The 27,517-nt window shown below is 35.4% G+C and overlaps 1 protein-coding gene across 4 annotated transcripts in view; it reads right to left on the reverse strand.

The window, feature by feature from the left end:
* NRDC (nardilysin convertase) overlaps window positions 1–27,517 on the reverse strand; it is a 95,953-nt gene that overhangs the window by 64,682 nt on the left and 3,754 nt on the right. For 3 of the 4 annotated variants that reach the window (XM_068539859.1, XM_068539860.1, XM_068539858.1), the window contains exons 2-3: window positions 2,945–3,269; window positions 354–487 (exon numbers count right to left, since the gene is read on the reverse strand). In XM_068539859.1, coding sequence (XP_068395960.1) covers window positions 354–487; window positions 2,945–3,269 — 459 coding nt within the window. The remainder of the gene's footprint in view (window positions 1–353; window positions 488–2,944; window positions 3,270–27,517) is intronic. The other variant, XM_068539861.1, reaches the window with a different exon arrangement.

The following is a 27,517-nucleotide window of genomic DNA, read 5'->3' on the forward strand; positions in this document are numbered from 1 at the left end:
AAAATAGTCAATTTGAATCCTTGAGGATAGAAAGTTGAATTATTAACTTTCCCAAATTTTACAAATGTCAATTTTAAAGGGCTAACAGATTTGATGACACAAGACTGTTTTGATAAATGGTTATCCTCTTAGAGGGCTTTTAAAAAATAGCATACACCTGGTATAAAGTCTAACCATGTGTCAGGGGAGAAAAAAAAAAAAAGTACGTTTTTGGAAGAACCAAATAGTCTCACTTGATACCATAAATCCCATACTTAAGACTTAGGCACATAAACTCAGTTACAACATGAGGGAATATCCACTTCTTCAAGGCACAGTCTAACCTGTTCTGTGATGTTTAATAGATGCCTAACCTGCTTTCAGCTCCAACTACCCCATAAAGTTTTCTTGTCTCGACCAGCAGGGTTGAAGACATTTTTGTATAAGTTGACTTAAACCACAGTCTATCAGTCAGCTTTGACCACAGCAAAAACAGGCTCTGCGATTGCTAGAAAAGAAATTCATACTTGATAATTATCTACCCAAGAAATTCATACTTGAAAAATTCATACTTGAGAATTGACTTAAGAAAGGCCTAAACAAATCATAATTCAGCATATATCATACTTAAATTCCAATCTTGTTAATTTATCAAAGCTTTCAGATCAAGAACAATTTCCTTTTGAGAGGAAGAAAATAGGGATAAAAATGATAACTCAAAAGAGTAGTTAACTTCCTAATTAGGTAAAAGTTCTCCAAAAACCTCAAAATTTTTTCTCCCCACTATCCTTATAAATTCGCATATTTATCTTGAACACATTTCACATTTTTCAAACAAAAAATCATAAAACCGCTGCAAACCCTATACTACTCTTAAGTCACCTCTTACCTAGACTACCTACGTTATTTCCCTTTTGTAGGCATTTATTCATTCAATGAATATAAATCATTTTCCCAGATCATGGGATCAAAGGAAAGCCTTTCACTCGTGTACCCACTGCATCTGAATCTAAACAATTCTATCTCTTCTTCAAATTGCATTAGGTTCCTCCATTCCTTTCTAATATCCAGAGAATTAGCTATCAATATCTTATGAGGGAATATATCATACCAAGTTCTCAGAAAAGAAAGGCAGCATCTAAGCCATTTTTTAAATGATCTCTAGAATGTGACCTTGCTGCTTCTAGACGAGGTAACATTTGGAGTTTGATGCACTTAAGCAAGATAAAAAGGGGTACCCAAAATACTGGATGCACATCTTCATTTGTCAAAGAGGTTCACAATTTCTGTATAAGATATTTTATTACATCTTGACAATAAAATTAGCTGTCAAAACAATTCTTAATTTAAGCCTAGAGTTTTGCTTATCAGTTGATAGAAGGTATAAAGAAGTCTAAAACACAGGAAAAGCTACAAATAGACAGACAGACATATAGAAAGAAACTTACAGACAAGGAATATTCAGTTATGAAGTTATAACACAGTAAGTTTTGGAGCTAAAATGGACTTTAAAATTTATGTAACCTAATTCTCTTGTTTTAGAAATGAGAAAAAAATGAGAAAATGAAAAGGCCTAAGATCATTCAGAAAGATAGTGACAGACTCAGAATTAGAATTCAGGTTTCCTGACTGTCAATGTTCTTTCCATTCTGACTTTTATCATTTCTTCCCTTCTATTATTCCTCTATTTGGAATTACGAGATCTATTTTAAATTAAAAGTGAACTTATTAATTCCCGATTTACTTACAAAGACTTTAGTATAGACTATCAAGTAGCATATATATATATATATATATATATATATATATATATATTTTTTTTTTTTTTTTCCCCCAGTGTTTTCGTTCTCATCCCTAAAGCTTTCCAAGCTAAAACCACTTGACCTATCTTGCTCTCCCAAAACAGGCATCACTCACAATCTGAATAGCAAGGGCAAATAGCTTCTTTAAACATGACTTAACCCCTCCAACACCTCAGTGAAAGAATTGCCACAATCTTCTTTAAAAAAAAGATAATTTTTTCCAGGAAGAGTATCTATCAAAGAATTTATTTAGGCCATATCTACTACTTAAATCTCACCTCTTCACACTTTGAGAGCTGACTTTATAGTATTATACATATGACCTTTAGATTTTAGTGTTAATAATCTGAACTTAATTTATTCTTTGAGGACTGTACCATGTTGAATGCCTTATCAATATTCAAGATACTAGCTTTAACAAACATTTGCTGATCAATTCCACTATAATAGCTCCAGAATATTATCCTCCAATATAGGTACTTCCTACTGCAAAATGGAAGCATTCTTCAAAAAATATCCAGAGAGGAAAATTATCTCTATCAAGCCCTATTTATCTATTCACCTATTGTTATTATATGTTTCACTAACTAAGCTCAACTCCCCATTTCTATTTCATTTCTTCCAATTTACTTATTATTTATTCAGACCTTTGGTGCTTCCTCATAAAAAGAGATAAATCACATTCAATTACCAAGACAGAAATTACCCATATGAGGACTCTTAGAACCCTAGGCCCAGGTGAGGACTCTACACTAGGCTTGTTCTTTTCTTATGCTTTTTCCAGTCTCTCCAAGGATGATACTCTCACTTGCTCCTCTATACCAGACTAAGAATTATGCAGATCCTCACCTCCAGGCATTTGTTTTTAAAACATATAATGCAATCAAATACTACCAGTGATTACCTCTGAGAGTTATGGTTATGGGCAAGTTTTATATTTTTGTTTTTCTTTATTTTCCATTAGCTTCTATAATAAGCATTTGTGACTTTTATAATTAGAGCAAAATATTTTTTAAATATAATCTTTGTACAGAATAAATATACCTTTACTAAGATCAAAAGATATATATTTCCTTTTGGCCATTAAGAGATAAAACATAAGTTTGGAACTTATCCCAAGGAATTTCCAAATTAGAAAAAGATATAACAGACATGATTCACACCTGTTTTTCAGTGGTTTTCTTTCTAGCTTCTGCCCTCTCTTCTAATTCTTCCAATTCATTATCCTCAGTATCAAGATCATCATCATCATGTTCATCATCATCATCATCAAACTCATCTTCATCATCAAAACCCTCTTCATCATCATCTTCTACTTCTGCTCCAGAATCTTCATCATCATCGTCGTCATCGTCGTCATCATCTTCTTCTTCTTCTTCCTCCTCTTCTTCTTCCTCTTCATCATCTGTTGCATCACCCATTTTACCTTCCATATTACTTAGGTCTGAAATCAAAAGTGCCTGCAAGCCATTTCGTAATTTGATGTATCTAAAACAAAAAAAAAAGAAAAAAAAATCACAAAACATTTGAGTCAGCCATTCATTATACTACACCAACACAAGTGATCAGCTTAGCAGAATTATTTTAATAATCCAAGTACACACACACACACCCAACACTATTTTTAAACTAATGAAAACTGGTTGATTCTGAGGAGGAGAACCTCAAAAGCTTATCACTTTCCAAGTATCTACAGGGAAAGGATGAGAAAGACGCTTCCCTGTTTGTATTTTCTAAATACAGGGAATCTACCCTGTTTGTATTTTTAATTTTGAACTATGAAAATATATTTACCTATTCAAAAACTAAATTTTAGAAGTTAAACATAGACAACAAACCCACCACCCAGCCTCCCTTATTATTTTTTTTAGCTTATAAGTATTTAATAAACATTCTACCATACCAGAAGACCTACCCTAAAAGAAACATATCACTCAATATACAGAGCACTCATATCAGCTTAAATATTAAATCAAAATCTCATTATATTTAAACTCTGTTGATTCCTTTTGGTACAATGTGTTTGATATTTTATACCAGTCTCCAAAGATGCTTTTATGAACTAAGAAAATGGCTACATCTCTAAGAAAAGTAAATCCCACAGACTAGTAGCCCCGCTGTAAGCATGATTATCCTAATTAGTAAAACTGTTGTGCCAGTTTGATGACTGAGTACCTATGACAAACTTCTCACATTTATACTCATTCTTCAGTGTGTTAGTCAATAAACATTTACTTAGCAGCCTGAAGTGTATCAGATACATTAAGGGTAAAGAGAATAAAATCGCATTATTCATCCTCAGGCACTCACTGTCTAGTACAATACAATAAAGCCAGAACAATACAGAATGACAGAGGTAAACAGAATGTTAGAAAGAAGGAAGCAGTCAGGGAAGGCTTCTGAGATAAGGTACACTTAACCTGAGCACTGAAGATGGAAAAAAAAAAAAAGTTTTCTAGCAGAAACTATGGAAAATAACATGCAACAAGAAAAGGAGCCTATGAGTCAAGACGGAACACAAAACACATGGATTTCTCTCCTTCCCATAACAAAAATCACATTTAAAAAACAGGAAAAAAATGTTATGGTTATTTTTCATTTTCGTTTTGTTTGAGAACAAAATCACAACAGACTTAGAAAATGTTAGCATAGGAAACCATAAACAAGACGAAAAGACAACCTACAGAATGGAAGAAAATATCTGCAAATGATACAACCAACAAGGGGTTAATTTCCAAAATGTACAAACAGCTCATATAACTCAATATCAAAAAACAAACAACACAATCAAAAAATGGTTAGAAGACCTAAATAGACATTTCTCCAAAGAAAACATACAGGTGGCCAACAGATACATGAAAAGATGCTCAATACCACTAATTATTAGAGAAATGCAAATCAAAACTACAATGAGGGACCAGAGGGCAGACAGCAGAAGCAAGAAAATACAATCCTGCAGCCTGTGGAACAAAAACCACATTCACAGAAAGATAGACAAGATGAAAAGGCAGAGGGCTATATACCAGATGAAGGAACAAGATAAAACCCCAGAAAAACAACTAAATGAAGTGGAGATAGGCAACCTTCCAGAAAAAGAATTCAGAATAATGATAGTGAAGATGATCCAGGACCTCGGAATAAGAATGGAGGCAAAGATCAAGAAGATGCAAGAAATGTTTAACAAAGACCTAGAAGAATTAAAGAACAAACAAACAGAGATGAACAATACAATAACTGAAATGAAAACTACACTAGAAGGAATCAATAGCAGAATAACGGAGGCAGAAGAATGGATAAGAGACCTGGAAGACAGAATGGTGGAATTCACTGCTGTGGAACAGAATAAAGAAAAAAGAATGAAAAGAAAAGAAGACAGCCTAAGAGACCTCTGGGACAACATTAAACGCAACAACATTCGCATTATAGGGGTCCCAGAAGGAGAAGAGAGAGAGAAAGGACCTGAGAAAATATTTGAAGAGATTATAGTCGAAAAATTCCCTAACATGGGAAAGGAAATAGCCACCCAAGTCCAGGAAGCGCAGAGAGTCCCATACAGGATAAACCCAAGGAGAAACACGTCAAGACACATAGCAATCAAATTGACAAAAATTAAAGACAAAAAAAAATTATTGAAAGCAGCAAGGGAAAAACGGCAAATAACATACAAGGGAACTCCCATAAGGTTAACAGCTGATTTCTCAGCAGAAACTCTACAAGCCAGAAGGGAGTGGCATGATATACTTAAAGTGATGAAAGGAAAGAACCTACAACCAAGATTACTCTACCCGGCAAGGATCTCATTTAGATTTGATGGAGAAATCAAAAGCTTTACAGACAAGCAAAAGCTAAGAGAATTCAGCACCACCAAACCACCTCTACAACAAATGCTAAAGGAACTTCTCTAAGTGGGAAACACAAGAGAAGAAAAGGACCTACAAAAACAAACCCAAAACAATTAAGAAAATGGTCACAGGAACATACATATTGATAATTACCTTAAACGTGAATGGATTAAATGCTCCAACCAAAAGACACAGGCTTGCTGAATAGATACAAAAACAAGACCCATATATATGCTGTCTACAAGAGACCCACTTCAGACCTAGGGACACATGCAGACTGAAAGTGAGGGGATGGAAAAAGATATTCCATGCAAATGGAAATCAAAAGAAAGCTGGAGTAGCTATACTCATATCAGATAAAATAGACTTTAAAATAAAGAATGTTGCAAGAGACAAGGAAGAACACTACATAATGATCAAGGGATCAATCCAAGAAGAAGATATAACAATTATAAATATATATGCACCCAACATAGGAGCACCTCAATACATAAGGCAACTGCTAACAGCTATAAAAGAGGAAATCGACAGTAACACAGTAATAGTGGGGGACTTTAACACCTCACTTACCAATGGACAGAGCACCCAAACGGAAAATAAATAAGGAAACAGAAGCTTTAAATGACACAATAGACCAGATAGATTTAATTGATATTTATAGGACATTCCATCCAAAAACAGCAGATTACACTTTCTTCTCAAGTGTGCACGGAACATTCTCCAGGATAGATCACATCTTGGGTCACAAATCAAGCCTCAGTAAATTTAAGAAAACTGAAATCATATCAAGCATCTTTTCTGACCACAACGCTATGAGATTAGAAATGAATTACAGGGAAAAAACGTAAGAAGCACAAACACATGGAGGCTAAACAATACGTTACTATATAACCAAGAGATCACTGAAGAAATCAAAGAGGAAATCAAAAAATACCTAGAGACAAATGACAATGAAAACACGACGATCCAAAACCTATGGGATGCAGCAAAAGCAGTTCTAAGAGGGAAGTTTATAGCTATGCAAGCCTACCTAAAGAAACAAGAAAAATCTCAAGTAAACAATCTAACCTTACACCTAAAGGAACTAGAGAAAGAAGAACAAACAAAACCCAAAGTTAGCAGAAGGAAAGAAATCATAAAGATCAGAGCAGAAATAAATGAAATAGAAACAAAGAAAACAATAGCAAAGATCAATAAAACTAAAAGCTGGTTCTTTGAGAAGGTAAACAAAATTGATAAGCCATTAGCCAGACTCATCAAGAAAAAGAGGGAGAGGACTCAAATCAATAAAATTAGAAATGACAAAGGAGAAGTTACAACAGACACCGCAGAAATACAAAGCATCCTAAGAGACTACTACAAGCAACTCTATGCCAATAAAATGGACAACCTGGAAGAAATGGACAAATTCTTAGAAAGGTATAACCTTCCAAGACTGAACCAGGAAGAAACAGAAAATATGAACAGACCAATCACAAGTAATGAAATTGAAACTGTGATTAAAAATCTTCCAACAAACAAAAGTCCAGGACCAGATGGCTTCACAGGTGAATTCTATCAAACATTTACAAAAGAGCTAACACCCATCCTTCTCAAACTCTTCCCAAAAATTGCAGAGGAAGGAACACTCCCAAACTCATTCTAGGAGGCCACCATCACCCTGATACCAAAACCAGACAAAGATACTACAAAAAAAGAAAATTACAGGCCAATATCACTAATGAATATAGATGCAAAAATCCTCAACAAAATACTAGCAAGCAGAATCCAACAACACATTAAAAGGATCATACATCACGATCAAGTGGGATTTATCCCAGGGATGCAAGGATTCTTCAATATACGCAAATCAATCAATGTGATACACCATATTAACAAATTGAAGAATAAAAACCATATGATCAGGCTTCCCTGGTGGCGCAGTGGTTGAGAATCTGCCTGCCAATGCAGGGGACACGGGTTCGAGCCCTGGTCTGGGAAGATCCCACATGCCATGGAGCAACTGGGCCCGTGAGCCACAATTACTGAGCCTGTGCGTCTGGAGCCTGTGCTCCGCAACAAGAGAGGCCGCGATGGTGAGAGGCCCGCGCACCGCGATGAAGAGTGGTCCCCACTTGCCGCAACTAGAGAAAGCCCTCGCACAGAAACGAAGACTCAACACAGTCATAAATAAATAAATAAATAAATAAAAGAACATGAATTTCTTTAAAAAAAAAAAAACCATATGATCATCTCAATAGATGCAGAAAAAGCTTTTGATAAAATTCAACACCCATTTATGATAAAAACTCTCCAGAAAGTGGGCATAGAGGGAACCTACCTCAACATAATAAAGGCCATATACAACAAACCCACAGCAAACATCATTCTCAATGGTGAAAAACTGAAAGCATTTCCTCTAAGATCAGGAACGAGACAAGGATGTCCACTCTCACCACTACTATTCAACATAGTTTTGGAAGTCCTAGCCACGGCAGAGAAGAAAAAGAAATAAAAGGAATACAAATTGGAAAAGAAGAAGTAAAACTGTCACTGTTTGCAGATGACATGATACTATACATAGAGAGTCCTAAAGATGCCACCAGAAAACTACTAGAGCTAATCAATGAATTTGGTAAAGTTGCAGGATACAAAATTAATGCACAGAAATCTCTTGCATTCCTATACACTAATGATGAAAAATCTGAAAGAGAAATTATGGAAACACTCCCATTTACCATTGCAACAAAAAGAATAAAATACCTAGGAATAAACCTACCTAGGGAGACAAAAGACCTGTATGCAGAAAACTATAAGACACTGATAAAAGAAATTAAAGATGATACCAGCAGATGGAGAGATATACCATGTTCTTGAATTGGAAGAATCAATATTGTGAATATGACTATACTACCCAAAGCAATCTACAGATTCAATGCACTCCCTATCAAATTAGCAATGGCATTTTTTACGGAACTAGAAGAAATCATCTTAAAATTTGTATGGAGACACAAAAGACCCCGAATAGCCAAAGCAGTCTTGAGGGAAAAAGACGGAGCTGGAGGAATCAGACTCCCTAACTTCAGACTATACTACAAAGCTACAGTCATCAAGACAATATGGTACTGGCACAAAAACAGAAACATAGATCAATGGAACAAAATAGAAAGCCCAGAGATAAACCCACGCACCTATGGTCAACTAATCTATGACAAAGGAGGCAAAGATATACAATGGAAAAAAGACAGTCTCTTCAATAAGTGGTGCTGGGAAAACTGGACAGCTACATGTAAAAGAATGAAATTAGAATACTCCCTAACACCATACACAAAAATAAACTCAAAATGGATTTGAGACCTAAATGTAAGACCGGACACTATAAAACTCTTAGAGGAAAGCATAGGAAGAACACTTTTTGACATAAATCACAGCAAGATCTTTTTTGATCCACCTCTCAGAGTAATGTAAATAAAAACAAACATAAACAAATGGGATCTAATGAAACTTCAATGCTTTTGCACAGCAAAGGAAACCATAAACAAGACGAAAAGACAACCCTCAGAATGGGAGAAAATATTTGCAAACGAATCAATGGACAAAGGATTAATCTTCAAAATATATAAACAGCTCATGCAGCTCAATATTAAAGAAACAAACAACCCAATCCAAAAATGGGCAGAAGACCAAAATTGACATTTCTCCAAAGAAGACATACAGATGGCCAAGAAGCACATGAAAAGATGCTGAACATCACTAATTATTAGGGAAATGCAAATCAAAACTACAATGAGGTATCACTTCACACCAGTTAGAATGGGCATCATCAGAAAATCTACAAACAACAAATTCTGGAGAGGGTGTGGAGAAAAGGGAACACTCTTGCACTGTTGGTGGGAATGTAAATTGATACAGCCACTATGGAGAACAACATGGAGGTTCCTTAAAAAACTAAAAATAGAATTACCATATGATTCAGCAATCCCACTACTGGGCATATACCCAGAGAAAACCGTAATTCAAAAAGACACATGCACCCCAATGTTCATTGCATCACTATTTACAATATCCAGGTCATGGAAGCAACCTAAATGCCCATCGACAGATGAATGGATAAAGAAGTTGTGGTACATATATACAATGGAATATTACTCAGCCATAAAAAGGAACAAAATTGAGTCATTTGTTGAGACATGGATGGATCTAGAGACTGTCATACAGAGTGAAGTAAGTCAGAAAGAGAAAAACAAATATCGTATATTAACGCATGTATGTGGAACCTAGAAAAATGGTACAGATGAACTGGTTTGCAGGGCAGAAGTTGAGACACAGATGTAGAGAACAAACGTATGGACACCAAGGGGGGAAAACCGCGGTGGGGTGGGGATGGTGGTGTGCTGAATTGGGCGATTGGGATTGACATGTATACACTGATGTGTATAAAATTGATGACTGATTAAAAAAAAAAAGTGAAAAAAAAAAAAAACTACAATGAGGTACCATCTCACACCAGTCAGAATGGCCATCATCAAAAAGTCTACAAATAATAAATGCTAGAGAGGGTGTGGAGAAAAAGGAACCCTCCTACATTGTTGGTGGGAATGTAAATTGGTGCAGCCACTATGGAAAATAGTATGAAGGTTCCTTAAAAAAACTAAAAACAGAGTTACCATATGATCCAGCAATCCTACTCCTGGTCATATATCCAGAAAAAATGAAAACTCTAATTTGAAAAGATACATGCACACCAATGTTCATAGCAGTACTATTTATAATAGCCAAGACATGGAAGCAACCTAAGTGTCCATCAACAGATGAATGGATAAAGAAGATGTTACACACACATGTACACATACACACACACACAGTGAAATATTACTTAGCCATAAAAAAAGAATGAAATATTGCCATCTACAGCAACATGGATGGACCTAGAGATTATCATACTGAGTGAAGTAAGTCAGGGAGAAAAAGACAAATATTATATCACTTATATGTGGAATCTAATACAAATGAATTTATTTACAAAACAGAAACACACTCACAGACGTAAAAAACAAACTTATGGTTACCAAAGGGGAAAGGGAGGGTGGGGAGAAATAAGTTAGTAGTATGGGATTAAAAGATACACACCACTATATATAAAATAGATAAACAACAAGGATTTATGTATAGCAAAGGGAACTATATTCAATATCTTATAGTAATGAAAAAGAATCTGAAAAATATATTATTTATATATATGTATAACTGAATCACTTTGCTGTATACCTGAAACTAACACAGTAATGTAAATCAACTATACTTCAATAAAAGAAAGAAAAGGATGCCGTTACACAGATCAGAAGTTTTTAGAAATTATTAGAAAACAACGTGCGAAATTTAATCAGATTAATGGAGAAAATAGAAAAGAGAACATGACAGGGTATTAGTTCTTCCCAAGAAAGTCTGAAAAAAGAGCCTACCCTCCCCACTCCCACCCCACACACATACCTCAAGTCTATCCTTAGCAGCCTGAAGAAAGCAGATCAGGTGTATTATGGGCTAACTTGTGTTCCTCCAAAAGTCTTATGTAAAAAGTCTTAACCTCAGAATGTGACTGTATTTAGAAATAAGGTCTTTAAAGATCTGATTAAGTTAAAATAAGGCCATTATGGTGGGCCCTGGTCTAATCTGACTGGTGTCCTGATTAAGAGGAGGAAATCTGGACACACAGACACTGGACATGCCCACACACAGATCAAAGAGCAGATGGGGAGACAGCAAGAAGACCGTCATCTGCAAGCCAAAGGGAGAGGCCTCAGAAGAAACCAAACCTACTGACAGCTTTATCTTGGACTTCTAACCTCCAGAATTGTAAGAAAATAAATTTCTGTAGTTTAAGTCACTTTGGTATTTTGTTATGGCAGCCCTAACAAACTAATACAAGGCCATTTCTCTTTTCAAAAACCATCAATGGCTTCCCATCATACTTGGAATAAAATCCAAAATCCTTACCAGGGCCTAGAAAGCTCCACATAATCTGGCACCCCACCACTTCTCCAAACTTCTTTCCTACTCTTCCCTCATTCTCTTTGCTCTGACCAAAACGTTATTGCTCTTTCTTGAACATCTGCTCCATCTCTTTCAAGTCTTTGCTAAAATGTCCCCTTTTCAAACACACTTTCTCTGATGCACTATCTAATATTGCACCCCAGTCCATCCCTATCCTCTTTTATCCTGTTTTAACTTTTTTCACACTATTTATCATCACTTGTTTTTGTTTTTTAGTTTTTTGGGGTTTTTAAAAAATTTTCTGTCTGCACCTTTAGAAAGTTAGCTCTGAGGGCAGGGCTTTTCTTTTTCTTCATAGCTATATTCCCAGCACCTAAGACATTGCCTGGCACTTAGGAAACATTTAAGAAATATTTGTTGAATGAACAAAAAGAATGTTAATGCCTAAAGGGGGCCTGATACATGACAGGTACTTTATATCTGCTAAATGAAACAAAATACCAAGTAATTTTATAAAATAAGTAAAATTATGTGTACACATATACACACTAAATGTACATAAAGGTATAGCAAAAGAACTAAAAGGATACAAACCAAATGTAACAGTAATATATACATCTGGAGAGAGGAATAAAAGTAGAGCAAGATACAAGAACTTTCATGCTTTACTCTATAATTTCTACATATTTTTCAATCTTTTGTAATAAAAATACAATCACTTATTTGTATAATAAAAATAATTTAATGAAAATCCAAAACCCACTCCATAACTAATTAAGAACACACACACATACATACACACACACACACACACACACACACACACAACCCTTAGCTTTACAGAGAGTTAACTTCTATAAAATCATCAAATCCATTTAAAGATAGTTATGGACAAAATGCTCTTCATCATCACTTCTATTCAGCACTGTATTAGAAGTCCTAGCAAATGAAAATAGATCCACAATATAAATAAATAAAATAGATTTATATGGCAAAGATATTGAAAGCTAAAACAATTCATTGAAAAAATATACAATTACCTAGAGAATGCAAGAGAATTTAAAATATATATATATATTAGTATAGTATGAAGAGTTCAGCAAAGCATCCAAATCAAGAACCATGAACAAAAATCATGAATTTCCTATATACCAAAAGCAACCAATTAAAATGAGACTTAAAGATCCTATTCACAAAAGCAAAAGAAACTATAAATATATATCTAATAATAACACCTCACATTTTAAGTGTATTAACTTATATGTCTTAACCCATTTAATCTTCATAATAACCCTAATGAGTTATTATTCCCATTTTATGCATGAGGAAACTAAAGCACACACACACACACACACACACACACACACACACACACAAAAGGATTTTTATTTGCCCAAGCTTAGCAGGGATTGAACCCAAGTAGCATGGCACCAGAAGCCATTCTGTTCCTCATCCACCATGAGGAAAACTAGAAAATTTTACAGGAGAAAATAACAGACCTGACTAGTCATACCATGCCATTGCAATGGGAACATCCAATATTACAAAGATATCAATTCTTCCCCCAAATTAATCTATAAATTCAAGGCAATTCCAATTTTAAAATCCCAGTAAGTGTGTGTATGTGTGTGTGTGTGTGTGTATGTAACTTGGCATACTGATTCTAAAATTCATATGGACAAAAAAAAAATCAAAAAATGCCAAGAACATTTTGAAAAGGGAAAACATGAGGGGGAACTGCCTTACCAATTATAAAAATAAATATTTTAAAGCAATTAAAAGTAAAGAGTATACTGGAACAGGAACACCTACAGATCAGTTTAAGAAAACAGGTTCTAGAAACAGAGCAATATTTATAATATTGTTGCAACACTTTATTTTGATTCAATAAATGATGTTGAAACAATAGATAATTCATTTAGGGAGATAAAATAGCCATCTCTACCTTACACCTAACACATATAAATTCACACAGCTTACAGAGCTAAAAGAAAAAAAATGTCTTAAAAGTATTTATGAGAAAATATTGCTATAATATTGGTATGAAGAAAATTTATGCTAAACAAGATACAAAATCCAGAAGCTATAAAGGGCGGTGGGGGGGAGGAAAGATTTCACTATATTCTAATTTAAAACTTTTCTAAAACAAAACATCATAAACTAAATCAAAGAGAAAAGTACATACTGAGAGAAAAGAATAACAATATACACGAGTCCCTTCAAATCAATAAGAGCAAAAAACAAAAACTAATAAAAATAGGTTTAAAAATATATACAAACATTTCAAAAAGAAATACAAGATGTCCAATAAATGAAATGATGCTAAACCTTACCAGAAATCAAAGATAATCAACTGGAAACAACAAAATATTTTTCATCCAGCAAATTAGCTAAATTTGTATTGCTATCCAATACTGACAAGGGGACAGGGTATTCTCACACACTTGCTTATGAATCTCAGTGGGTATAGTATTTTTGTAGGAGAATATGGCCATACCTATTTTCTTAAAAATGTAAACTCTGCATACATTTCAACCCAGTGATTTCAGTTCTCGATATCTTATAGAAATGTTCACACACATGCACAAAGATATGTCAACAATGTTCACTGCAGCAACATTTGTGGTAGAGAAAAATTGGAAATCATCCAAATGTCCATATATAGAAAAATATGCAAATACATTATCTCACAGCCATACCACAGTATACTATATAGCCTTCAAGACCTCATTTCCATATAGAGAGAGAAAATCATTAGGACCCGGGTTCTATCTTAAATTGCTATTTTTAGACCTAGACTATGTTAAATCATTATAGGTCAAAAAAGGGTACTTGGGGGGCTAACTTTGTAATTATATAACTCGTCATTACCTCCCCCCAAACCATGTGGTCTCAATTATTTGTGTGTGTGTGTGTGTGTGTGTGTGTGTGTGTGTAAATTTTTGGAGGGGTAGGGCTCTTCTAAGATGTCTAAGAAAACCTCTCTCCCTCTAGCTTATTCAACTTGTCTACCTTTATTTGGTTTCATCCTCACACTGCTCCTGTACTGACTATAAAGACTGAAGTAGGGAAGTCCCTGGCAGTTTAGTGGTTAAGACTCGATGCTTTCACTGCCGGGCCCAGGTTGGGGAACTAAGATCCCACAGACTGCGTGGCATGGACAAAAAAAAAAAAGACTGAAGTAGATTTTTCAAACCAAGCCCAAGAATCAAGAATGTGGCATTATTTTCTTTATAATAAAGTATCCACCCACTCATTTTTATTTGTTCCTTAATTAAATGAACCAACCTTTTGTGAAGCCACTTTCAGTCACTAAAATTACCACAGTTAAGAGCTCATGTATTTAAATCCAAAAATACTTGAGACCATATAGTGGGGGGCAGGGGACAGGTAGTGACAAGGTACATAGCTACAAAGTACCGTCTTTTAACCTAAAAAGATTTAGTACTGTCTGTCTAGACCTGGAATTAACAATTTAAGGCTAGAGCCTTAGTCATTAACTACTGTATAGTACATTTGAAACTTTAGACATCTTTGCAGTTTAAAGCTGCAGACCTGGTTTAAGAAGTCCATAAAAGCATTAATTGTTATGCTCACCAAACCATTAAAAATTAAATCCCTGTTCAGTTTTGCCTATAATTCTAGGCCAGTTGCAACTCTCAAGTTAAAACAGTCCACAGAGTAAAGCTGATATGGCCTGCCTGAGTCAGCTAAAGCCTTCTCACCCAAGCTGCATTAGTTTAAAGCTAACCATACAACTTGTTTAAAAAAAGAAGAAAAAGATGGGGACTTCCCTGGTGGTGCAGTGGTTAAGAATCCACCTGCCAATGCAGGGGACATGCGTTCGATCCCTGGTCCGGGAAGATCCCACATGCCCCGGAGCAACTAAGCCCGTGCGCCACAACTACTGAGCCTGCGCTCTAGAGCCCACGAGCCACAAGTACTGAAGCCCGCGCACCTAGAGCCCATGCTCCACAATAAGAGAAGCCACCACAATGAGAAGCCCGCGTACCACAATGAAGAGTAGCCCCCACTTGCCGCAACTAGAGAAAGCCCGCATGCAGCAGCGAAAGGTAAAATTTTAAAAAAGAAGAAAAAGAAACAAAAACAAAAACTTACTGCATGGTACAATACAGTTCTTGCAAATAACCAAGATCAAAAAAATCCACATGCTTCTCTGCTTGTTAAAACATAACAGCAAGCCACCTCATTTAAGACTCACCAGAAGGCCTTTTTGCTCCCTAATGGCAGTCCTTCCCTATTTCTCAAGGTTCCTCATCTATGGATCAGTTGTTAGGTTATTAGGTGTAATTGATCATTTTAATAATGGCCCCCACAGTGACCTGGTCAATCTTCCCAACAAGAGTTGGAGTCTATTTCTCCCCACCCCTTGAATCTGGGCTAGCTTTGTAAACTTTGCCCTATAATTTGTCGTGAAGTCCTAAAGCCTAGGCCTCAAGATGCCCTGCAGCTTCTGCCTTCACTCTCTGGGGACTCAGCTGCCATGTCAAGAAGTTTGAGCTAAACTATGAATGAGGATATATTATGTGCAGAGAGAAGGCCTACCTTCTAGCTGTCCCCACCAAGGCCTTAGACATGTGATTGAAGCCATCTTAGACCCTCTAGCTCCAACCAACCCACAAAATGAATATAGCCACAAAAGTGAGCCCAGGTAAGAGGAAAAAAAAAAATTGCCTGGTCATCCCATAGAACTGTAAAAAAATAATAAATCACTGTTGCTTTGAGCCACTTAAATTTTGAGGTGGATTGTTACACAGCAACGCTAATACATTAGGAGGACTCAAATGATTGAACAAGTCTACTTCCTGGTATATACCCAAATGAGTTTAAAGCAGAGACTAGAAGAGTATTTGTAAGCCAATGTTCACAGCAGCATTATTCACAATAGCTAAAAGGAGGAAACACCTCAAAAGTCTATCAACAGATGAATAAACAAAATGTGATATATACATACAGGGGAATATTATTCAGTCTTAAAAAAGACAGAAATTCTAACACATGCCACAACATGGATGAATTTTGAAGATATTATGCTAAATGAAATAAAGCAGATACAGAAGGACAAACATGGTATAATTCAACTTACATGAGGTACCTAGAATAGTCAAATTCACAAATAGATAGTAGAATGGCAGCTGCCAGGGACTGGGAGGAGGAGGAAATGGGGAGTTATTATTTCATGGGTACAGAGTTTCATTTTAAGATGAAAAAGTTCTAGAGATGGATGGTAGTGATGGTTGCACAACAATGTGAATATACTTAATGCCACTGAACAGTACACTTAAAAATAGTTAAAATGGTAAATTCTGTTATGTGCAGTTTACCACAATTTTTAAAAAGCACGTCTCTTCCCCACTTGCTTTCAGAATCAGACGAGAAAAAGAGGTAACAGAAAAATAGAGAGCAAAATGTCAGCTTTATCCTTGATATAAAGCTAGGTTGGAGAACACGGCTCAAGAGTGGTTTGGAAATGGCTTGCTAACACTCTCTGAATTGAAGTATCCACGAGAACTGAAATATTTCCCCCAAAAGGCAGAGCTAGTCCTGCACTCAGTCTACTGCACTGGCTAAGAATATGCCAAAATACTGGCTGTCTGCAGGCTGGAATGAAGAGAGAGATGAAAAGGTTAGACTGAGCATGCCCAAGGTCATTCTACTGCACTCACTAATCAAATAAGTCACTCCTGTGAAGGGGAAGAAGAGGTAGAGAAAGAGGCTACCAGTGTTACCATAGTAAAGTCCCTCTCATTGAAACAGTGTCCCTATATCATATAGTAGCTTCAAAAGAAAAAAGAAAACAGAGGGGAAAAATTAGGGAAAAAATTCAAGAAAAATTTGCTGGGACTGAAGAATTTATATTCTAAACTGATTGAGGAATGAAGATACAAGGAAACAGTTGAATTGATGGATTTACTGATGTGTTTGACCATAGTTAGAGGAGTTTTAAAGCTCTGGCAGAGAACCAGGGTAGAATTCATGTTAGATCACAAAGAGCACTAAACAAAAATAATAGTAATAAGGCATCTTAGATATGATGAACATGCAACAATAAAAATAAATAATCATAAAAATTTAGAACTTTTGTGCTTCAAAGGATACCATCAAGAGAAAATTTTTGCAAATCATTTATCTAAGAAGACCTATATCTAGAATATATAAAGAATTATTACTACTCAATTAAAAAAATTAAAGTTGGACAAAGGATTCAAACAGATACTTGTCCAAAGAAGATACACATAGTATAAGATAAGAAGATGACAGATGACTAGTAAACACATGACAAGATGTTTAACATCATCAGCCATCAGGGAAATGCAAATGACAATGAGATACCACTTTATACCCTCTAGGATGGCTATAATCAAAAAGACAGATAGAAGCAAATGTTGGTGAGGATGTGGAGAAATTGGAACTCTCACATGCTGCTGGAAGGAAAGTAAAATGGTACAATCACTTTGGAAAAGTCTGAAAGATCCTCAGATGGTTAAATGGTTTCCATATGATCCAGCAATTCTATTCCTATTTATTATATACTTGAAATAAATGAAAACATACATCCACGCAAAACTTATACATATATGTTCATAGCAGCATTATTCATAATAGCCAAAAAGTATCCATCAACTACTGAATGGATAAATAAAATATATCCATACCATGGATTAGTCAGCAATAAAAGAAATGAAGTACTGATACATGCTACAATATGGATGAACCTTGAAAACATTAAGTGAAAGTAGTCAATCACAAAAGATGACATATTATATGATTCCACTTATATGAAATGTCCAGAATAGACAGAGGCACAGAAAGTAGAGAGACTTCTAGAACGTAGATCTAGAAAGACAGACAGTGGATTAGAGAGACAGAAAACAGATTATCATTTGCCTAGGGCTTGTGCAGGTTGGACCACTGGGGAGGCTGACAAGTAAGGGGTGTGGGGTTTCTTTCTGAGGTAATGAAAATGTTCTAAAATTGTGGTAATGAATGCACAACTCTGTAAATATACTAAAAGCTAGTGAGTTGCACACTTTAAATGGGTGAATTGTATGGTATGTGAATTATATCTCAATAAAGCTGTCTTTAAAAATAAGGCAATTTTTAATACTAGAGACAACAAAGTTGCTCAAGAAAGAAGATGTAATCATAGTAGACTACATGTTTCAGTATGAACAATATTTTGAGCTATAAATACTGATACTGGTTTATCAAAAAAATTGGGATGTATTTTAGAACAGGAAGTGGGATGTTACATCTGAATTTCATTTTCAATAAAGACCTATTAATGAAAAATTAATAAATTACTAATTTTAGCAACAAAATCAACCAGATTAAAGATTTGTATCAAGTAAAATAAATGGAAACAGCAAGAAATCAAACTTTTTAGTCCACAGACACGAAAATTATTTGACAAACCCTCTCTGCAAATAAAATATGAATTTTTAGGCCATAACATAATAAGAAATTAACAAAATAAAACATAATAAAGATCCCTGAAAAAAGATCCATTCATATATGAAAACTTAACATATGACAGAGTTGGCAATATAGGAAAAAAGATATGCCAGGAATTACCAAACTATGGCTTACAGTCTTCAAACTAAGTTTTTACTTTTTTAAGTGGTTGGAAAAAAATCCAACAAAAGATTAATATTTCATAATACATGAAATTATCTGAAATTCAAATTTCAGTGTCCATAAACAAAGTTTTATTGGAACACAGCCACACTCATTCATTTATTTATTGTCTATGGCTGCTTTTGAGTCACAATGGCAGAATGGAGTAGTTGCGAGAGAGCACACACAGCATTTTCACTGCTGCTCGACAACCTAAAAACTGCAGCAATGCATGTATAACTGAACAGCATTTCAAGTGTCACATGTACTGTAACTTCTTCTTTGAAACAACAGCACATATCTATCATGTCCAAATAAGGAAAGGGAAAAGTTGAACTCAAATGTCACACTTTCAGTGTGGATTTTGTTCATAAATTCCTATCTTAAAAAAAAATTTAAATAAATAAATAAATTCCTATCTTTAGTAGTCATTTGCTCTTGTAGACTTTATAATCATTAGTTCTGTTAATTTCTGTCAGAAAGAGAAGCTGAGGGACTTCCATGGTGGCGCAGTGGTTAAGAATCCGCCTGCCAGTGCAGGGGACACGGGTTCTGAGCCCTGGACCAGGAAGATCCCACATGCCGTGGGGCAATAAGCCCGTGTGCCACAACTACTGAGCCTGTGTTCTAGAGCCGGCGTGCCGCAACTACTGAGCCCACACACCCAGAGCCCGTGCTCTGCGACAAGAGAAGCCACCACAATGAGAAGCCCATGCACCTCAACAAAGGGTAACTCCCACTCGCCACAACCAGAGAAAGCCCACACGCAGCAAAGAAGACCCAACGCAGCCAAAAATAAATAAATAAATTTATTAAAAAAAAAAAAAAGAAATAGCTGAACTTTTTTTTTTTTTGGCTGCTCCGCGCAGCTTGCAGAATCTTAGTTCCTGACCAGGGATCGAACCCAGACCCGTGGCAGTGAAAGCACAAGTCCTAACCACTGGACTGCCAGGAAATTCCCAGAAACTGAATATTTTTAATTTCCCTTACTCTAGAGTAAGCAGTTTGATGGTTTAGCAATAGGAACCTTTTATTGCAATGTTTTGAGCTCAGAGTAAAAACTTAAACTTTTTTGAAGAACAGCCTTCAGCCACTGTCAAATACCAGATGGCTTTGGAAGTTAGCTTTTGCTGCGGACTTCATGTTTCTTAATGATTTCAACCCAAAATTACCAAACAGTGCCTATACGCAAAACTTATGTTTCAAAAACAACTAATGTTATCTGAATTACAAGCAATGGCAAGCGGCTTTATACTTTTCCTGTGCTGTTAAAAGTTAAAACAAGGGCTTCCCTGGTGGTGCAGTGGTTGAGAATCTGTCTGCCAATGCAGGGGACACGGGTTCGAGCCCTGGTCTGGGAAGATCCCACATGCCACGGAGCAACTGGGCCCGTGAGCCACACCTACTGAGCCTGCGCGTTTGGAGCCTGTGCTCCGCAACAAGAGAGGCCGCGATAGTGAGAGGCCCGTGCACCGCGATGAAGACTGGTCCCGGCTTGCCGCAACTAGAGAAAGCCCTCGCACAGAAACGAAGACCCAACACAGCCAAAAATAAATATATAAAAATAAATAAATAAATAAAAGATTTTTTTAAAAAGTTAAAACAAGAAGCCCTATCTCCATTCCCACACAAATTTACCGCAGATACGTTTTCCAAGCAAACTACGGTTCCAGCAGTGTTTTTCAGACGTTGGTGCAAGCACAAAGGAAATTTCCTTATTTCAAAGTCCTTTTAACTGTGCAATTGAGGAGCTTCCACCTAATTTTCAATCAGAAATGATTAATCTACAATGTAATGGCATTCTAAACGGCAAAAATATCAGAGAAGAAGCTAATAGAATTCTATAAATGCCTTCCAAGCAATGAATATGTTCAAATAAAATCAAATGCTCGTAGACTAATATCAGTATTTGGTAGTACCTGTGTGAAAACACATTTTCAAAGATGAAATATGTAAACTCTCATTACAAATCAGTATTAACAGATGACACATTTACAATCAACTTTAAAGACAGGGAACATTAACTTTGAACCTCCCCAAAAGCAAAATGCTACCCCTCCCAAAAAGAATTCCACCTCTTCTCTCTAGTAGACCTGTATTACTAAATAAAGTACTACTATTGTATTTTGAACTTAATGAAAATTTTATTTAAAATTTGCAGAGGAAATTCCCTGGTGGTCCAGTTAGGGCTCAACGCTTTCACTGTGGTGGCCTGAGTTCAATCCCTGGTCAGGGAACTAAGATCCCGCAAGCTGCGCAGCATGGCCAAAAAAAAAAAAAAAAATTTTTTTTTTTTTAATTTGCAGAAATTTGTTTTCTTTCTTGTTATATAAGTACCTACATAATATCATTAATTTTGACTCTTGACTGACAAAGTCTAAAATATTTCTTATCTAGCCCTTTACAGAAAAAATTTGGTGACCTCTGGGATATAGACTTTTCAAAAGGTGTGCTTGGACAACTGGCTGCCCATATTTTTAAAGAACAGTAATAAAATTAGATCCTTACGCAAGTGTAAAAAGCAAAACTATAAAACTTCTAGAAGGAAATAAATAAGATGAAAAAGCACAAACCATAAATAAAAAGATGAATAAATCTGATTAAATTTTAAGACTTTATAAACAAAGGGTAATGATAAGCTATATAGACTTAGAGAATATATTTGCAACTCATATAATCAACAATGGATTAGTATTTAAAATATGTAAAGAATCCTTACAAGTCAATTTAAAAGAGGGGAAAACAAACAACCCAATAGAAAAATGGGCGGCTCATAAAAGGAGAATCCAAATGGCCAGGAAACATGAAATAACGTTTGATTTTATTAGTAATAAGGGAAATTGCAAATAAAAAAATTTTTAAGAGAAAAATATTTCCCACAGATCAAGTTCTCAATAATTTTTAAAAAAATCTAACAGTATCAGGAATTGGTAATAATATATAGAAGCAGGAACTCTGGAATAAATGTAAATAGTACAACTAATTAGAAGAGTACTTTGGCAACATCTATAGTAAGGTTAAAAATTAGTCATTTCACTTATAGGTATATAAACAAAGTCTAAAATGTGTACTCAAGGAGTCATGTGTAAAAATGTTCACTGAAGCACTGGAAATGACCTAAATATACAACAATCGAGAAAAGATAAATTGTGGCATAATCAGAAAACAAAATACAACAGAAAATTGGGAATAATCTAAATGACCAGTGGTAGGAAAACAAATAAATAATGATATATTCACACAAGATATTAAACAGCATATGACACAAATAACTAGTATTACACTTATCAGCACGAACAAATCTCAAAAGCAATGTTAAACCAAAAAAAAAAAAGTTATGAGACATCCAATGTGATATAATTTCTATTTATATGTCTTAAAACATGTGAAAGCAATAATGTATACTGTTTATAGATTAATGCATATTTAATAAAAAGTATACAAATATACATAGGAATGGTATATATATACAAAATTCAGATAATGGTTAAGACTGGAAAAAGAGGGTAGGGAATGCAATAGGAGGGGGCAATATCCAAAGAGCTTCAAGTGTATCTATATGGTTTTATAAAAAATTTTAATCTGAAATAAAAACAAGAAATAAAATGATTTTAAAAAAGGAAGACTGCAAAACATATCCTTATATATCCATCAGGCCAGAGAAAAGGATGAAGGGGTCAGAGATGGAAGCAAGACTATGAGAAAGGCACCATTCTAGGCACCAGAGATATAGTGATGGACAAAACAAAGTCCTTGCTCTCATGAACAAGTAAATATATAGTATATCAGATAGCAAATAAGTGCTATGAAGAAAAATAAAACAGTAAGAAAGAGCATAGGGGTGGGGAACCTAAGTAAAATTGTTATTCAATACAGGGTGCTATTTAAAGCCACAGCACAGGGAGCAAAAGCAGACAGGGAAGAGAAGTCCAAGAACTGAGCCCAGGCGCTCCAAAATTTAGAGATAAGGAGAAAGGAGATAAGGAGAAACCTTGCAAATGAGGCAGAAAGAGAACTAAGAACAGTGTTGACCTGGAACTGAAAAAAAGCATTTCAAGAAGGAAAGAACGATCAACTGTGTCATAAGATACTGAAAGGTCAAGTAAGATAAGAACTTGAGAACTGACCAATTGTAAAAGTTATTGGTGATCTTGAAAATAGCTATTTTGGTAAAGCAAAGTGGCAAAAGCCCACTCTGAGTTCAAGAAATAATAGGAGTAGATGAACTGCAAATTTTGAATACAGACAACTCTTCTAACAAGCTTTGCTATCAAGGAAATAGAGAAGTTTGAGTAGCTGGAAGGGCATAAGTCCAAGGGGATCTGAGCAAAGAAATGCTTTTCCCTAGAAGATAGGAACAATTACAGCATATTTGTATGCTCACGGGAATGATCTAGTAAAAAGGGGAAATTGATGATGCAGGATGGAAGGGGAACAACTGGTGAAATAATTGGTGGCTGGGATCAATAAAGAGGGGATGGGATCTATTGCACAAGTGGAAAGATGGGTGTTAGGTGTATAGACAGTTGATTTATTAATAACAGAAAAGAAGGCATACAAAGATTCAAAGAAACAAAATCCCTCTCTACAAAAATTTCAGCATAATAGAGGGGAAAGACAAACCAGTACTTACAAAAATATGAAATACCTTGAAAAAAATTGCTACAGGGGCACACAAGAGTGTAAATAATTCACACATAGGAGGGGAAGATTGAAGGAAGAGAGGTAAAGGGTTCACAGAGGAGGTAATGTTTGACCAGAGTACAGCATATGCCAAGAAAAGCAGCACAAAACCACATAACAGAATGTGAAGCTGGAAAGTTAAGAATCAAAAAATGGAGGGACTTAGACCTTATCTGTCATGGTTAAGAATTTTGTTTAGAAGGAACCAAATGAGAGAACACAATTCATTTATACTCTAGCTAGTGCTCAGTACCTGCTCAGTAATGTATTTTCATAGAATAGCATTTAGGCTATCATGTAATAAGAGCACTATCTAATAGGATTACTGTAAAGATTAAATGAGATAACCTATGTAAACTAAGTGCTATAGAATAGCACTTAATACCTAGTAAGCACTCAACAAATACCAGCTATTATTAGGAGAACAAAGATCATTGTTGGTGGTGGTAATAAAAATATAAAATCTCTGTACACGTCTTCAGAGGACCAAGTGAACTTTCCAAACTACAATCTACTTCCAACCTTTCTGCAAACAGTTTAATTCTGGTCCAACCATGTAACTAAGCCCACCATATCCACCACAAAAAAAGAAAAAATAATACACACACACACACACACACACACACACACACACACACTAGAAAAGGACCATAATATACTCAGTTTCCTATGACTTGGACAGGCTTAATGACTGACATCATTCTAGGAACCAGTATGAAAATAAGACCTATGTCAGAGTGGAAGTCCCAGAACAAACCATCTTCTTGTCTGCCAGTTCTCCCAAATAAAGAATATCCTAGAAACAGACCAGATCACCAGAGGTTACCCTACATATCTACCAAACCCATTATGATTGGGTCTACACCCAAAGGATTCAGTTGAGAATAAACAGGCTTCTAAGGTAAAGAAAAATTTGATAATCTAAACATCCTATAAAATGCTAATGATTAAATTATGGTATATCTACACCATGGACTTCTAAGTGGACAAAATATATTGAAAAACACTTAATAAGAAAATGTTCACAACATTGTTAAAGATGGTATTATACCATTTCAAAATTATAAATTACAACTGCATAGCAAAAAGGAATAAAGGTTATAAAAAACGTTACCAGTGGTTAATGCCAGGTGGAAAGATTATAGGGAATTTAAAATTTTTCTTGTTATCTAAATTTCCAGAAGGACCACATAATACTTTTGTTTATTGATCAATCTTTTTTAATTACTAAAAAGTAAACAACTCAAGTCAAATCTCTCCTTTTCTCTAGAGAAACAAGCTTACTTAATATCACTTCTAATCATTTCTCTACATATCTAAACACAGTAAATTACATTTTAGGTAAACATATAATGGGAGGTGTTGTTTTCTGGGTTTTCTTTATAACAATGGAATTATACAATATATTTTGGTTTGCAACTGGCTTTTTTCATTCAGTAGTAAGTGGGACACCTCTCCATATCGATATATAAAACCATCTATCTATTTTTTTAATCACTTTATTTTTTTAAATAAATTTATTTATTTACTTATTTATTTTTGGCTGCATTGGGTCTTCGTTGCTGCACGCAGGCTTTCTTTTTAGTTGCAGCGAACGGGGGCTACTCTTCATTGCGGTGTGCAGGCCTCTCATTAAGGTGGCTTCTCTTGCTGCGGAGCACAGGCTCTAGGTGTGCGGGCTTCAGTAGTTGTGGCACATGGGCTCAGTAGTTGTGCCTCACAGGCTCTAGAGCGCAGGCTCAGTAGTTGTGGCACATGGGCTTAGTTGCTCCGTGGCATGTGGGATCTTCCCGGACCAGGGCTCGAACCCGTGCCCCCTACACTGGCAGGCAGATTCTTAACCACTGTGCTACCAAGGAAGCCCCTCTATCTATTCTTATAGTTACATATTATTTTCCTTGTAGAATGGTATAATAATAATCTTTAGCCAACCAATGGACAATAAAGTTGTCAACTTTTTGCTATTACAGTGCTGCAAATATCATTTAATAATTGTGAACACATTAAAACAATAACAGCTAACATTTGAATGCTTATTACGTGCCAACTACCACAAGCTTCTATATGAATTAAATATACTACAATATCACCATTCATATTATTATTATTATTTGTATAATTTATATTTTTTTCTCTGTAACCTGCCTATTCATACTTGTTTTCTCTCAAAAATCAAGTAATTATTTTTTAAAACTGGCCAGGATACAAATTTGATCTAAAAAGTTCCTAGCAGAATATCCCCAAGAGTTCCATGAAAATGCCTGGCATATGGGCACTCATGCATTTAGACGTTCTACAAATACTATTTGAGAACTATGACATGCTGTGAGTGAGCAAAACAGACTTGAACTCCAGATTCATAGGTTTTTAGCGTAGCAAACATTTGTTAAATTAAGTTAATAAGAGGAAAGAAAAAAAAAGTGAAGAGGGGAACACATCAATTAGAGAAAGAATAGTACCATATACATCAGCACACACCATTCAATACACAATTATTGGGTTGGCCAAAACATTCGTTTCCGTAAGATGGCTCTAGTAGAGCTTAGTTGTGTTTAACCTCATTCAAAACAATTTCATTAGACTGTTTTGTTACAGCTGTCATATCAGCGTGCATTTTTAAGAAAATCAAAATTGGTAAATTTTTGTGTAGCCATTTTAATATTGAAGATGGAAGGAAAAAAGCAACATTTTTGGCATATTATGCTTTATTATTTCAAGAAAGGTAAAAACGCAACTGAAACGCAAAAAAAGATTTGTGCAGTGTATGGAGAAGGTGCTGTGACTGATCAAACGTGTCAAAAGTGGTTTGAGAAGTTTCATGCTGGAGATTTCTCGCTGGACAATGCTCCATGGTCGGGTAGACCAGTTCAAGTTGATAGCGATCAAACTGAGACATTGAGAACAATCAATGTTATACCACCTGGGAGACAGTCAACATACTCAAAATATCCAAATCAAGCGGTGAAAATCATATGCAGCAGCTTGGTTATGTTAATCGCTTTGATGTTTGGTTTCCACATAAGTTAAGCAAAAAAAACCTTCTTGACCACACTTCCGCATGCAATTCACTACTTAAACGTAACGAAAACGTTCCGTTTTTAAAACAAATTGTGATAGGTGATAAAAAGTGGATGCCGTACAATAATGTGGAAAGGAACAGATAATGGGGCAAGGGAAATGAACCACCACCAACCACACCAAAGGCTGGTCTTCATCCAAAGAAGGTGATGTTGTGTATATGGTGGGATTGGAAGGTAGTCCTCTATTATGAGCTCCTTCCGGAAAACCAAACAATTAATTCCAACAAGTACTGCTCCCAATTAGAACAACTGAAAGCAGCACTCCACGAAAACCATCCAGAATTAGTCAACAGAAAACTTATAATCTTCCATCAGGATAACGCAAGACCACATGTTTCTTTGATGACCAGGCAAAAACTGTTACAGCTTGGCTGGGAAGTTCTGATTCACCAGACATTGCACATTCGGGTTTCCATTTATTTCGGTCTTTACATAATTCTCTTAATGGAAAAAATTTCAATTCCCTGGAAGACTGTAAAACGCAACTGTAACAGTTCTTTGCTCAAAAAGATAAAAAGTTTTG

This window comes from Eschrichtius robustus, chromosome 3 (assembly GCF_028021215.1).
Source record: "Eschrichtius robustus isolate mEscRob2 chromosome 3, mEscRob2.pri, whole genome shotgun sequence".
In the NCBI taxonomy this organism is placed as follows: Eukaryota; Metazoa; Chordata; class Mammalia; order Artiodactyla; family Eschrichtiidae; genus Eschrichtius; species Eschrichtius robustus.